The sequence below is a fragment of the Callionymus lyra genome, chromosome 10 (assembly GCF_982586985.1).
Source record: "Callionymus lyra chromosome 10, fCalLyr1.hap1.1, whole genome shotgun sequence".
NCBI lineage: Eukaryota > Metazoa > Chordata > Actinopteri > Syngnathiformes > Callionymidae > Callionymus > Callionymus lyra.
The window spans coordinates 27,797,350-27,811,825 of record NC_141827.1 but is presented as its reverse complement, the minus strand read 5'-3'; the positions used below and the strand labels follow the sequence as shown (position 1 = coordinate 27,811,825).

Sequence of the window (14,476 nt, the reverse complement as noted above, 5' to 3'; positions counted from 1 at the left end):
AATAATTTAACTTTTTGTTTTATCAACAATTATTCTTTTACTTTAAAAGGTTGTGTAATAAAATGATTACTTTTTTTGAAGTTGGGAAACCAATTCATTTTTTTCCAAAGTTGAGTAACAACAAAAAAAGTTCTTAAAAAAAAAAGGACTTTTAAGTTGGGTAACCAAATTAATTTCTTTTAAACTTGGGTAACAAAAAAGGTAGGGTTTTCTTAAGTTTGCTTAACCATTTAAAAAAAAATACTAACCAAATTTAAAAAGGTGTAATAAGAAACTTTTATTTTTTTTAAATCTGCATTATTTGTTAACACTCATGATCAGTGATATCATCTTGAATATACAAAAATATCTTGCCCGGTTGGATTCATGTCATTTGTCAAACCTAGTTTATTCCATGTCACGTTCAGGGTTTTATGTTTTCCATGAGGACTCGTGAGTTGCTCGGCCTGAGCGAACATGAGGCGCTCACTCCTTCCATCAGCACCTCATCCAGCGCTCCTTCTTGCTGAGAGGGTACCCTCGATCCACCCTCAGCAGCTCGTTCACCCGCCAGTACTTGTCCCCCCTGAAGAAGAAGATCTTGCCGTTGGTCCAGGTGAGGGCGGCGTCAATGTCCGAGGGCACCCCGGTGAACAGCTTGTCCAAAGGTTTGGGGTACAAGCTCAAGTCGTTGTACCTCAGCTCATCCCACTGCCAGTGATCAGAGCCCTGGACACAGCAGGGGCTCTCAATACTTATGGGATTTTTTTTCAGTTTTCTTTTTTAATACATTTGCAAAGATTTCTACATTTCAGTTTTTTCCTGTCAAGATGAAGTGGTGAGTGAACATTAATGAGGAAAAAAATAACTTAAACTTAAATGATTTTAGCGAATGGCTGCAATGAAACAGATTGAAAAATCGAAAGGGGTCGGTTTACCTTCTGTAACCACTGTTTCATGTAAGTGTGTAAAAACTACATTTCAACTTGTAAAATTAATTTAATCATTTTCATATTAAAAGTGATATTGGAAAAAAAAACATTTCAACTTTTATAAATGAATCATAAGACTCAGAAGATCAAAATCTATGTGTAAAAAAACAAACAAAACATTTATTTGGAAAAAATTGTTTTTTTTAAATTCAATTACATTCAAAACCAAAATTAATTCAACCCCTCAATGTATGAATTATTGAATTAAATTATTATTAAACCTTTCCATACAGTAATTTAATATCTATTTTTATTTTAAGCTTGATTAAAAATGTTAATTTTCAACATGTTAAATGTTAAATTCAACCAAACAATGTTCCGATGTCACTTCTAGTGTCGCTCACCTTGATGAAAACCAGCTTCTTGTTCTTCTCCAGGTACAGAGCTGCGTCTATGTCGTGAGGGATTCGCTTCACTTGCTTGGGGTACCCATGGTCCAGACGGAAGCTGGTGTAGCGCCACACCTTCTCCCCTGACACAGTAGATGTTGACCATCTCAAGACCAGATGTTAAAACCACTGGATTTACCTTTGAAAAAGTAACTCTTGTTGGTCCTCTGGGAGTGGACGGCGGCGGTCAGGTTCCCCGGGACTTCCCTCCAATGAGAGCTGATCTTCAGGGGCTTGTTGTGGCCCAAAGTTGAGACGGTCCACATGTAGTCACCGCTGAAGGCGAACGTCTTCTTCCCCGGACCTGCACACAGAATCACAAGATCAGTTTCTCATGACCAGGAAGAAGCTCGAGTCGGATGAAGACTCCATCTTGAAAGAAGACCTCAAACTGGATCATCACCACAGAACAAGACCTTCACATCAAAGTTAGGAAACACCAAATGTAGCTTTTATCATTATGACAAAGAAAACTTCCACCAGCTTTAGAAGGTTTTTGTTGTTTGAATTAATGGAGTAAAGATCAACTCTTTTTAAGACAGGAAAACAACATTTCCCTTCGACTGACATTGTTTTACTCATGGGTCACTTGAGAGAATCACAACACATCCATTTGTGTAAAAAATAATATCCTTTTGTTTTTATTGATCTGCCTGTAAACTTCAGGAAATGTGAAAAATAAAGCCATTTTCTATTTTTTTTATTTAATGTAAAATGATTATTATTGGTCTCATATCAGAGTCTTGTTCGGGAAGTTTACCGTCAATTTATTGATTTATTTAATGGTTCGGTGTTTAGATGAAATATTGCATCAAATAATTGATTATATAAACAATATTAGTCATAATTTATTGGCTCCATAGTTTAGTTTAGTGAGTGTCTGACTATAACTGAACTAAAATTCCAGAGGAAATATGGATTTATTTGAGTATATTAACTGAATAAAAACACGTTTAATCTTTTTTATTTATTTTCAATTTTGTTTCTTTTATTCCAGTTTTGAAAATACAACCTAATAAAAAACGTTTTGGTTTAATCTTAGTTTAATCTTTTGACAAAATATTTAAAATCAGGAAATTTCTATTGAAAGGAAATAGAAGTATTAAACGACAATAACCGTGATATAGATATGTAGACGTATAGAGATCTTACCCAACATGATGGCATCCAGGGAGGCTGTGCACGGGTCTGGAACCAGCTCTGGATCTCTGCTGCTTCCTGTCGGTTCTGGAGCTACAGGAGAGGTCGGCTCGAGCAAGGTGCGAGGCATCGGTTTACCTTCAATAGAAAGTATATTTCTCAGAAACAAAAATACTAAATTCTGCCTTTTAAACGTATTATTTGAAACAAAACAAACTGTTTTTTTCACATTCTTACCCAAAGTAATTTCATCTTCTGCTGCCACATGTTTTTTCTTAAATTTTTCTTCAAATTAAATTAAATTTAAAACAAGCCTTATTTTTTATTTTATAAATGACCGTCAAAGTCAACACAAGTTGGAGAAAATGGTAAAAGACATTTCTGGGATTCAGCTTCAATAAAAATTCTTGAATATAGTAGCTTAATATTTTTATTTTATTTTATTGTTGTAAAAAAAAAAAAACTCAAACATTTTACGAACTAAATTATCCGGTTTTTTACGTGTTTTTCTGCCACCTGGTGGTTAAAATGGCGGAGTGAAGCTATTACGTCTTAATGGACTTTGCTCTCGTAACCTTTCGTTCGCTGAGATTTCAGACAGGGAGAACTTTATGACGTAATAAGTTGAAAACATGGTCATGATGAGGGACTTCAACACAAACACAACATTTGAAACATGAGAGTCAGGAGGGGAGAGTTGGGTTTTCTCTGGGACTAAACGTAACTGGACTTCTCACCGTACAGGGCCTGGATTCCTCGCACGTCATCAGAATGCAGCGCGAAGTTGACCCGGTACCCCAAGTATGCCGGGGCCATGAGGGCGCTCCTGTACTGCGAGTGACCCAGACCCAGAGCGTGTCCGATCTCGTGAGCCGCCACGATACGAAGGTTGGTGCCGTAGTACGACCCCTCGGTCCAGAACTCGTCCTCGTCGAAGTGGACCGTCCCGGATTCCGGGTACTCGGCGTGGGCCAGCACGGATCCTATACGGAGGTTAAAGGTCACGAAGATGGAGGACAAGCCGTTTCCGTGGAAACCACGAGACCACCTACCGGGACCGTCAAACGGGCAGAAGCCGGTCTTGGCGTGGAACTTGATCTTGATGTCCGCTGGTCCGTCGGTGACCTCGGTGAAGGTCAGAGGGGTCACGTTGCTCCAGTAACTGAAGGCCGACTGGACGGCTGCCTTCACCGATGGCTTCTTCATATCAGGTGTGTAGTCGTAGAGGCGGTAGGTCAGACTCTTCTTCCTCCAGCGACCTACGTTACACACAACTGTTACACACAACTGTTACACACAACTGTTATACACACAAAGTGACTTTGACTGTATTTCTGCAACCCCTATGGAGGTCACACAAAAACAATTAAAAATGATCATTTATAAATGTTAAAATGTTGTTTTTATTATTTACCTTTTTTATCTCTTTCTCTTAAGACACTTATTGGAGGAATATTTTCGAAGTGTTCTTTATCATATTTGTAAATGAAATGTAAATATTAATATTACACAATCTACTTTAAATAACTTAAGCTCATTTAGCTTTTATGATGTCACTTAATCTTTTGAATTTTCTTTTTTATGTTAAGAAAATATAAAATGTTTTTTTTAATGAAATTAATTGATAATCTCTGATTTTTACAATTTCTTTAAAACAAATTGAGCAACAAACAATTCGACAAACTCTGGAACTAAATAACACTTTTTTAAATTAGTTTACAAACACAGAAACAAATTACAATCTAGTAAAACAAATGTACAAACTCTTAAACTAAATTACAAAAAAACAACAATTTAGTGAAACAAATGAAGAAATCTGATGTCTTAACATATACATTTGTTTCATAAAATTGTTTTTTGCGCTTCCAGGCCAACGTAAATTTCATCTTAAGATGATTTATAATGCATTTTACATTTTTTTATTTGAAGTTTTCCCATCTGATTAAAGCTCATTTAATTTGTTCCTTCTTTCAGAATAAACTGTGGCCCCTGAGTAAATCTGATCACCCCCTGATCTAGAGGGGAATCAAAGAGTTGTTTCTTATCATAAAAAAAAGTTGTGTAAATGTTGTTGAAGTGTGTCATGAAAACAACAACACTGAGCAAGTTGACTCACGCACGAATCTGTACTTGTTGTGCTTCATGTTGAAAGGATCCTCCAGACCACAGCGCGGTCGCCTCATCACACTCATGGTGGCTTCATCCAACTCTCCAGTGGGAGTCAGATCGTTCACTCTCTGGAAGACCCTGAAAATCACAGCAGATGTTTGGAACACTATTGTGTTGAGACACTAGCAGTTCACACTGTGCCTGTTTTTTGTATTTTGTATTTATATCTCTTCCCTTATGGATGTGGAAAAAAAATCATCTTTTTTGATCTGTAATCTGTTATTTACAACAAAAATATTGACACCAAAAAAAACACCTTCTCATCAAAAACCAACTTTATTTGGTGATTGTTAGACTTTTTAAAAAATTTTTTATTTGTTTTTATATATATATATATATTTTTAAGGACCAATCCTCCTTCATCCTGGCCTGTATTTTCTTTTTCCATGATAATAAAAAAAAATTAGCCTTTTTTACAAGACAAAAATAATATAGCTTGTTTATTAAAATGTCATATCATTAAAACACCTTTTTGTCTTTATTTGTTTTATGTTAAGTGACTTTTTTTTTTAGCTCGACGGCCCTTAACAACATCCACAGTATATGATCTGTCCCTTTAAGAAAGATACAGTATGTGTTCTACTGTAAAGTGTGTTCAGATAACTCTTGTTTTATCATTTGACACTTTTAATGACATGATTTAAATTGAAGTGCCTTCAGAAGGTATTTAGAACTACAGCTCTCTCTGTACAGCAACACATTATTGAACGACAGCGCCTTTACGTGGTGTGTTTAATAACTGCAAGTCCAGAAGTCACCTGAGCGCTTGAGTGACCTCCTCCTGGCTGAAGGGGTTCAGGGGGTCCGCAGGATCATTCAGGTAACCAAACTGTTTCAGAAACGCCTGTGGAGTCAAACGTGAATAAAAACTGATTTTAAATGTAGAAGTGGAACAACTAAAAAGAGAAAGAATTGACAAAAGACACACTCCTACACACACACACGATCATACGTTCACACACTCTTATGAACTTTTTTTTTAAATCTACTCTGAAGAAAATAAAGAAAATAACAAAGTTATTCACCAGCGCTTCCTTCTGTTGCGTCCACGGCACAACTGCAGAGTAGGAGCTTCTGTGCGTCAGGACCAGCAGCAGCACCAGGATCTGTGGAAGGTCCATCTCGATGGTTCTGACCTACAGACGCTGTGGTGTTAAGAGTGTGTGTCTGGGGAACTCCAGGGGTTTTAAATCTCAGCCCAGAGTGTGAGTCAGAGATGATCCACCTCTGAAGAATGAGAGAGCAGCAGAAACTCACACATGCACACACTCACACACACCAACGCGCGCGCACACACACACACACACACACACACACACACACACACACACACACACACACACACACACACACACACACACACACACACACACACAAATACAGTCAAGCACACACACACATGGACAAATCTAATAACTCACAAAGACACACACACCGGCAAACATGAAGACAAGCAAACACATGAACACCTATACACAGTCAATCAAACAAAGTCGCACACACACACACACACACACACACACACACACACACACACACACACACACACACACACACACACACACACACACACACACACACACACACACACACACACACACACACACTTATAATCATTAATCTTAAGACCAGGACTTACTTATCCCAAATTCACAATCAATAATGGTCTGTGTCCATTCATCACCTTCATCATCGTCATCATCACCACACCTTGTGTATCTGGGTCAGACACTTCAAGTGTGTGTCTGTGAAACACATGTCATTAGGTTCAATCTTCACATTCAAGACAAGTTTAATGACATATATTAGGAGCAACTTGTTCTTTTCCTGCACTTTAACTCTCCTGACCTGACGCACAAACACAACACTAGTGTTGATTGTTGTTGTGTTTTCCAGACGAGGGCTGTGAAAAAAGGTCACGAGTGAATGTACAAAACCCAGGATGTGGTTCATTTTACCAATTGAATCATATTAATCTGTGTTTTTTATTAGGGTATTATGTTTCGTACCTGCGTACAGATTTTAAAAAAAGGTTTGGATACATTTATTTGCCATTTCTTCATCCGGAAAATTAAGTTCAGTCTTTTTTATTAAAGTAATACTTAAAAATGCTACATGCTAGTTTTGCTGTAGCATTTAGCAATAGCATTAGCATAACTAGAAAAGTAGCATTTTCACTCCCTGTCTGTCAGATATCTGGAAAATCAGAGATTAATTTGTGTAACAGAAACACACATGTATTTATATATATGTAACATATCTTCTAGTCTCATAGTGTTTTATGTTGCACTGACAGTCGAACACACACATGCAGTCAAGATGGTCGTACGCTCGACGTCACGAGACTAAACCTTCTCATTGGCTGCTTGCCAACCTTGTCAACCTTTTCAAACTGAGAGAATAAATAGAATTTCCATCCATCTTCCACAGGAGTGGGAGGAAGAACACTACTATGCAACTCTTCTGAATCCTCTGACAGAGATAAAGTTTTATTGAAAACTAAATCTTGACTTCATCAAAATGAATCATGTTTACTTCTCATAAACAAATGCTTACGAATACACTTCTGGGATGTTGAAAGTCTTTGTGGTTCCACAAAAGTTATTAATGAACAGATGGAGGAAATGACAGTTTGCCATGACGATCGTCTCTCACGAAGCAATGGTTGTCATTTAAATAGCTTTTTTTTTTTAGTTCAGCTGAACTTTATTAAGGTTCTGGGAATACAAACAACATGTGACACCTGGGTTCTCATGAAACGACTTGCTAGTTGTTGTCCTTACATGGATGATCGATAAATCCGTAACAAAGTATAGACTTTAACATAACTTAGACTCTAAACCTAACCCTAACTGTGACTCTAACCCTAACCCGAACACTAACCCTAAACTAAACTCAAAATCCAAATCTGAACCCTAACCTAAACTGTAAACCAAACCCTGACTCGACTCTAACCATAAAACACAAAAAACTATTTTTTTTAAACATTTTTCAAAACTTTTCAAAAAAAGTTTAATGTAATTTTTTAAATGTTCAATTAATTAATTTTTTTTTCTTCAAAAAGCCCTAATCCCTCAAACACTTACTAACATAAGTAATAAAATACATATGTATTGTGGTCAAAATGTAATAATTTGTGCTTTACAAACAATTGTTACTTACTTACTTACTTACTTACATTAGTAAATAAGTAATCAAGTATAAAGGTAATCAGTAAAAAAAAATAAAAAATTCTGATATACTAGTAATGAAGTACAAATATAATCCAGTTAAAATATTTAAGTTAATTCAATTCAATTCAATTCAATTCAATGTTATTTTATTTGAAGTGTCTTATCATAACAAAGTTATCTCAAGACACTATACAGTTGAAGTAAGACTATAGTTGATTAAGGAAAAACAGATCCCAGCAATTCAACAATGAGCAAGAAGCGAAACACTGTGCAGTGAGCTATGGCGAGAAAAAACTGGGAGGAAGGATGGGGGGGTAGACAGATGGATAAGGAGAAGAGTGAGAGAGGATATAGTGAGAAATAAAAGAGGAGAGTGTAGGAGAGTCCATGGAGGTGCTGGAGAGAACTCGGGATCTGATGACGTGGTGAAGATCCTGGATCAGCAGCAGCTCTGGAGGTGGAGCCCTGGGGCTCCGGGAGAGAAATAAAAAGGTGTGGGTTTAATCTGCACAGGTGATGAATGTAATGCAGAAAAGAAGGATATATAGAGCTTGTTGTCTAAAACTCCTCCAGCATTCTCAGCCTATAGCAGCTAAGATAAACAGTTAATTATAGGCTTTATCGAAAAGTAAGGTTTTAGATTGTTTTTAAACATAGAGAGAGTGTCTGCCCTCCGGACTGAAGCCGGTAGTTGGTTCCACAGCAGAGGGGCTTGAAAACCTGGCTCCAAATCTACTTTTAGAGATTTGTGGTATAACTAATAGATCAGAGTTTAAGGATCGTAAGTTAGAAAAGTACTGTGATATATTATTAATTGAGTACAAAGATAATTAAGTAAAACTAATAGAGTTAAAAAAAAGTACTTGGATTGTAGTGGAATACAGTTGTAATTGAGTAAAAATACTCAAATAAAAAATACTATAACACATGAGTAATCAAGTAAAAAGTAATCAAGTTAAGTACAAATATTCAAGTTAAACAGTTAGTAGCAAATACATAATTTATTGAGTACAAATGTGTCAAGTATTAAAACGTAAATTAAAAAAAGTATTTACAAACATAGGTAATTGTTCGAGGGAGTATTCGGGCCACACAAATATGTTTTTTATTAAATTTAATTACGAGAATAAGGTCATACAAAATACTTATTACAATTTTAAATTCATTATATATAAGTTATCTTACCTGTTGATGGTACGACTTCGCCAATGCTGCATATCCACGCTGTTATTGTACGACTTAAAACTCACAAATGAAATAAAATGCAATTTTTCTACTATTTTATATTCAAAAAAACTAATTTAGCAAACTTTCTTTTTTTTTCGGTCACCCCTACAGTAAACATGGGACTGTGACCGCTGAATAAAAAGAGAAAACAACGTGGACAGCAATTGTGTTTCGTTTTCTTTTATTGGTGGGAACAATAATTAGGGTTCAGGTCGGATAAACACTCTTCAAGCTGTCCGGGGTTCACTGCATGCAAAATAAAAATGTCACATTGATATTCACTTCCAAAGGCACATGTGTGAAACTGCCTGAATTGACGAGGTACGAGGATACTTTCAACAGTGTGTCGTAGAGAAAACATGTCTGTTATTGTGTACGTGCTCTATCGTGTAAAGAAGGTGATTAAGTCCTTAAATTGTCTTTTGCTCAGTTTGCCAACCCTCCTCCTGACCCGCCTTAATCCCATCGCACCCTTGAACTATCTCTGACCATTAATGCTGGCAGACTCCGCCTCTTTGATAGTGTCATTCTTTCAGCAGGCCCAGCTTCCTGAGGGCCTCCTTCCGATCGGCCCCCATCCCCGGCACGATCATCACCGAGTAACCCACGGCGTCTGAGGGTCTCTGAGTCGACGAGGCTGGAGGGGTGGTTTGGATGGGCTCGGCTGTCTTGACGAATCTTGACTCGTTGTAGTTCCTAGAGTTGTACTGGGACGTGGATCGCTCCAGGCTGGAAGACTTCTGTCGGTGGTGGAGGACACCGTTGGATGCCACGGGCTGTTGCTCGCCGCGGGGCGTGTGGTGGAAGCTGGCGCTGCTCTGAAGCAGCCTGGCTTTAGGTTCTTGAGAAGAGCAGAACGATGGGGCTCTGGAAGGATTGGAGTTTGACCAAACCTTGGAGGATCTGTCGTCGGATATCAGAGGAAGTGGTGGAGGATTCTCGTCGTCTTTCAGCAATCCCAGCTTTTGTAAAGCTTCCCTTCTCACCGTGTTTGGATCGGAAGCTTTTTTCAAGCAAAAAGAAGGTCTCGAGGTCACCGTCAAATCCTTCTCCTGCACAGGTACTGCTTTAGGTTTAGGAGCCACCGCTGGAGGAGCAGCCACGAATCTTGAAGCCTCCGCGTTTGTTCTGTCAATTCTTCCGTAGCGACGGCTTTCCATGACGGCCGGTGGCTTCTTATCCGAGTCTATGGTGTGATCCACGGTGGGACACAGAGGGGTTTTCTTGGTGGAGGCGCTCCTTTGGAGGTGGACCAGAGCGTCATACGACAGAGGTCCTCTGGGTGTGGCTCCTTCGGTCGTACGAAATGATACGTCTTTGGGTTTAGTCGGAGGTTGAATCAGGACATTGACCTCAAGAGGAACTTCAGGTTTGCTTTGTAAGGGGCTCGGTTTGATGCTGGAAGGAGCGAGACTCGGTTTGAAGCTGGGGTTCCTATCGAGAAGAAAGCCTACTTTAGGACGAGGAACTGGACCAACTGAGCTGCTGGCCTGCGCGAACGGTGTCGGAACCATGTAGCTCAGCTTTGGTTTGGTCTCTACATGTTCCTTGATGGGATCCATGGAGTGATGCGTTTGAAGACCTTTGAAAAAAACGTATGTTATAACACATTAGCATGTCTGGAGCTTAGTTTACCATTGACTTGGCTCCTGCTCTTTTGGGCAGAGATGTTGACACCATTGTTTCCAGGATTGGACGAAATCTCGAGCTCATCGTTGGACAAACCACTATCGTCTTCAGCATCCAACGACTCAATCGTCTCCTCCAAGAACATGAGACAAGCCTTCTCCTCGGCCGACAGGTACTCCAGACTGTCATCGCTCTGAGTCATGACAATGGTTGGTCAGATGTTCATCAGCAGGAAAAGGTTGTCGGTCGAGTTACTCACAAAAGCAGAAGTTGCGCTGACGACACTGTCGCAGCTGCCGGCACTGTCCACCCCAGTCGCGGTCTCCTGGTCCGACCCGCCGGGCCAAGTGTTGCTCCTAGGCATCGTGTCCAGGTTCTTTTTTATACCCTGGAAAAGAAACAATAATGGAACCAATATGATGCTGACCTACAATCTCAATGTATATGCTATTTGAAAAAACACTTTTTATTGTTTGTTTTTTCATGAAATAATGTTTCTTGGGGAAAAAAATCACATTACTCATTATTTTTCTAAATGTATTAAATTATTACCCTGATGATGATAGGTTAAAACTGCAATTAAACTTCCAGCCACTAGTTGGCAGCGGCCAGTACGTCCTCCGCAGCTAATGGAACAATGAAATGTCTTGAGATCCCGGCGGTTACTGAGGACGAGAGGATCCAGCCGACTTCAGAATCAAACTGGATATCACATTAACCAGGAATAGCCTCATGAAACAGCTGAGGAAGTTTCATGACACAGTGTCTTCATTTTGAAAGGCCATTAGATGGCACCCTTAGTTAAAAAAATGATTCCAGGTTTCATTGATTCAGTAATTTAGAGCCAAATATTATAAAACTGTAGTACCATCTAGTGGTGTTCCAAATAAAGACACTAATAGTACTTGTTTTTTTCTATGTAACAATGTGATTTATTCAAATCAGAATCTAGTTAAAAGTTAAATTTCAGAATGATTTAAGTTATAGTTAATGAAACTCTCTTTAGTATGTGTATACATTATATCAGTACTAAGTTCTTACATTGTATATATTAAATGGTATATGTGTGTTATATATGGTAAATTGGAAGACAAAAGACCAATAGTTTCCTCAAATTTGGGGTGAAATTCCGTTTGTATTTTATTGATCGAAGTATAAAATGATTTATGAACTCAGTTTTCAGTTTTCTGCGGTATAATATGGAGGATTAGTCACTGTACTCAAGTAATATTATAGTAAGTGAATAATGGCCAAGATACTTCATCAGTCAAATTCACTGTCTTTGTTAAATACAAAGTACTATGAATACATTCTTTGCTGTATTCCACCTCTCTTTGGTGTCACGTGACAAGTCGTACTTTGTCGTTGCAAAGTTAAATCAGGAAACATTACAGTGCAATATAGATTACAAACACATATACTGTATGTTGCGTCAGGAGTTGAGAATCCAGCCACAAATCAACATAGATGAAGAGGCTGTTTTTGTTGCAATTTAAATGTATATCTTGGAGAAATTAAAAGAAAGTATTTTCTATCAAAGACACATGTGTGACTAGACATCTATAGACCAAGTCTGTGGAAATAATAATGAATGTTGTGTTTCACCATATGATTGATGTTCATACCTATTGTTTTCACTCATTTTATTGTTATTTTTAAGAATTCCATTTTTTCCTTTTTCACCAGCTTTTACTTGATAAAAATTAAACTTCAACGGTTAGTATTTTTATATTTTGTTTGTACAGATGACTCAACCATCCAGTAATGTATGAGAGGTGTTTCTAACACAGGTGATGAGCAGTCAGGGTGGAGAGTGACAAGAGTATCATAGCGTGTCATACTGATATCTAACTGGTCTTCTTACTGCATGTGACTCAGATTACAGCGGCTCCTAATCTTCCTCTGCTGGATCAGTTTCAGGTGGAAGGTCCTGCACGATACATGATATCTATATCCCACAATGCTGTTTTTACAGTAAATGTACTGTCCTTGATAAAAAGCTGCTCAAAGTCTCACTTCTGTGCAGCATATTACACATGATTGAGTGATAAAGTTGGAAATTCAGGAAGATTAAGTTTAGACTCAAGATGACAAAAGGTAAACAACACAAGAATCAGGTCAATCTTTATTAAATTATATTCTTCAATAAGAAGGTATTAACCAAGTAAGTTGTTAAAGCTACATCTATGTATAAATACATTTAAAATATATACATACATAGATGTAGCTTTAACATCTTCATCACACCTTACACAGGAGAAAGTATATATATATATATATATATATAAAAAAAAAAGGTTCAGTGTACAAGTCATAAGCATTAAACATAAGAAAACTGTTGAATTACTGTTGAAGTATAGTTTACAAGTAGAATAAATGTGGGTTTAAATTTGTGTCAGGGTAATAATAAAGAAAACTTGTTCAAATTCATCAGAATTACGCAGTTTAAAAAAAATAAGGATGAAGAATAGAGTAAATAATAAATGATATATCCTATAAAAATCCGCTCAAGGTAAAAATATATCAGTGTGTCCTTACCGGAGAGGTCCCGCTGACGTCACTGGTCCATTCTCTTTATTCTTCTGTGGGTCGAGAGGCGAGCGCGCGCTGTCACTGCTTTACGAGGGACTTTGTGGTGTAATCCTCTGACCAATCAGAGCACAGCATCCGCCTGGACCGTTACCCTGACAACACTTAGCCGCTAGCCGCAGGAAGCTAACATTGAGCTAACATTTCTAGCTTCAACACGAACAAGCTTTCCAGGTCAAATAAGCACGAAGGCGACTTCAACATCCATGTGAGTTTTTTAACAAAAATGTTCTTATTCTCATTTTTAATTCATACTGCATATGCTGTTTATCATTCATATTTGAAAAAGGATATTTAAAGCTAACTTATTTTGAGTACGCGTGTTTATACTCAAAGCTAATATTTTATTGCTACAAATTGATTTATTAATTCACATTTATCAGCATACGCCAGAGGGAATAATAAAGTCCATCTATCAATCGAAATGAAAAAGTAATGATAAAATACAATTAAAAAAAGAAGGTATTTTAGGGAGTTTTTTATTTTTATTTGGAGGGGGAAAGAAAGTTCATTTTTTACTATATTACTTCTTTCATTTTTTAATATGATAGAATATAGTAAGTAAGTAAGTAAGTAATTTTTATTTGTATAGCGCTTTTTCCAGACCAGGGTCACAAAGTGCTTAAACAATCAAAACAATATTCAATAAAGAATATATACTTTAAAGATCAAGATAAAACTGATAACACAACAGGAGTTCCAGAAAATCAAGGAAAAGCCTGGACAAATAAGAATGTCTTAAGATTTTTCTTAAAGGAGTCAGTAGATCGTTCCAAAGCTTAGGAGCAACAGCCTGGAAGGATTTCTCTCTGGTCCTGAACCGTGTTCAGGAACCATCAGTAGATTCTATATATATATATATATATATATATATACTACATATAGTGTTTTTATTTATATTTTAATTTACAATTAAAAGGCAGGTAAAAGAAGGCTTTACACTTCCAAGTTCCAAGAGTCTGTGTTATTAAGACGTATGCCTGCGGTGACTATGTGAGCTTAGTCAATATTCTCTATAAATTTGATAAATAAATATTTACAGTGCGTTAATGTTTCTCATGTCATTTGAGAACAGTACTCTAGTTATCCATCAATAAATGTTCAGTCAGATGAAACAGCAGCCACTGTTCATCAAGATTTCGGTCTTGATCTGGTTGACAGAGACTGAAAACAGATCCTATTAAGAGAC

The 14,476-nt window shown here is 37.4% G+C and overlaps 2 protein-coding genes across 2 annotated transcripts; both read right to left on the bottom strand.

Moving 5' to 3' along the window:
* Positions 1 to 258: 258 nt before the first annotated feature.
* mmp19 (matrix metallopeptidase 19) lies at positions 259 to 5,819 on the bottom strand. Its single transcript, XM_087800780.1, has 9 exons — positions 5,695 to 5,819; positions 5,428 to 5,513; positions 4,617 to 4,747; positions 3,553 to 3,759; positions 3,238 to 3,483; positions 2,513 to 2,638; positions 1,500 to 1,664; positions 1,316 to 1,443; positions 259 to 708 (listed from the first exon to the last, which is right to left on the bottom strand). Exons 1-9 carry the CDS (start codon positions 5,788 to 5,790, stop codon positions 478 to 480), a joined length of 1,416 nt encoding a protein of 471 aa, XP_087656906.1. The 5' UTR covers positions 5,791 to 5,819; the 3' UTR covers positions 259 to 477.
* Positions 5,820 to 9,233: 3,414 nt separating this feature from the next.
* LOC148071299 (specifically androgen-regulated gene protein) lies at positions 9,234 to 11,062 on the bottom strand. Its single transcript, XM_087800994.1, has 3 exons — positions 10,958 to 11,062; positions 10,705 to 10,891; positions 9,234 to 10,651 (listed from the first exon to the last, which is right to left on the bottom strand). Exons 1-3 carry the CDS (start codon positions 11,060 to 11,062, stop codon positions 9,594 to 9,596), a joined length of 1,350 nt encoding a protein of 449 aa, XP_087657120.1. The 3' UTR covers positions 9,234 to 9,593.
* Between the last annotated feature and the right edge of the window lie 3,414 nt (positions 11,063 to 14,476).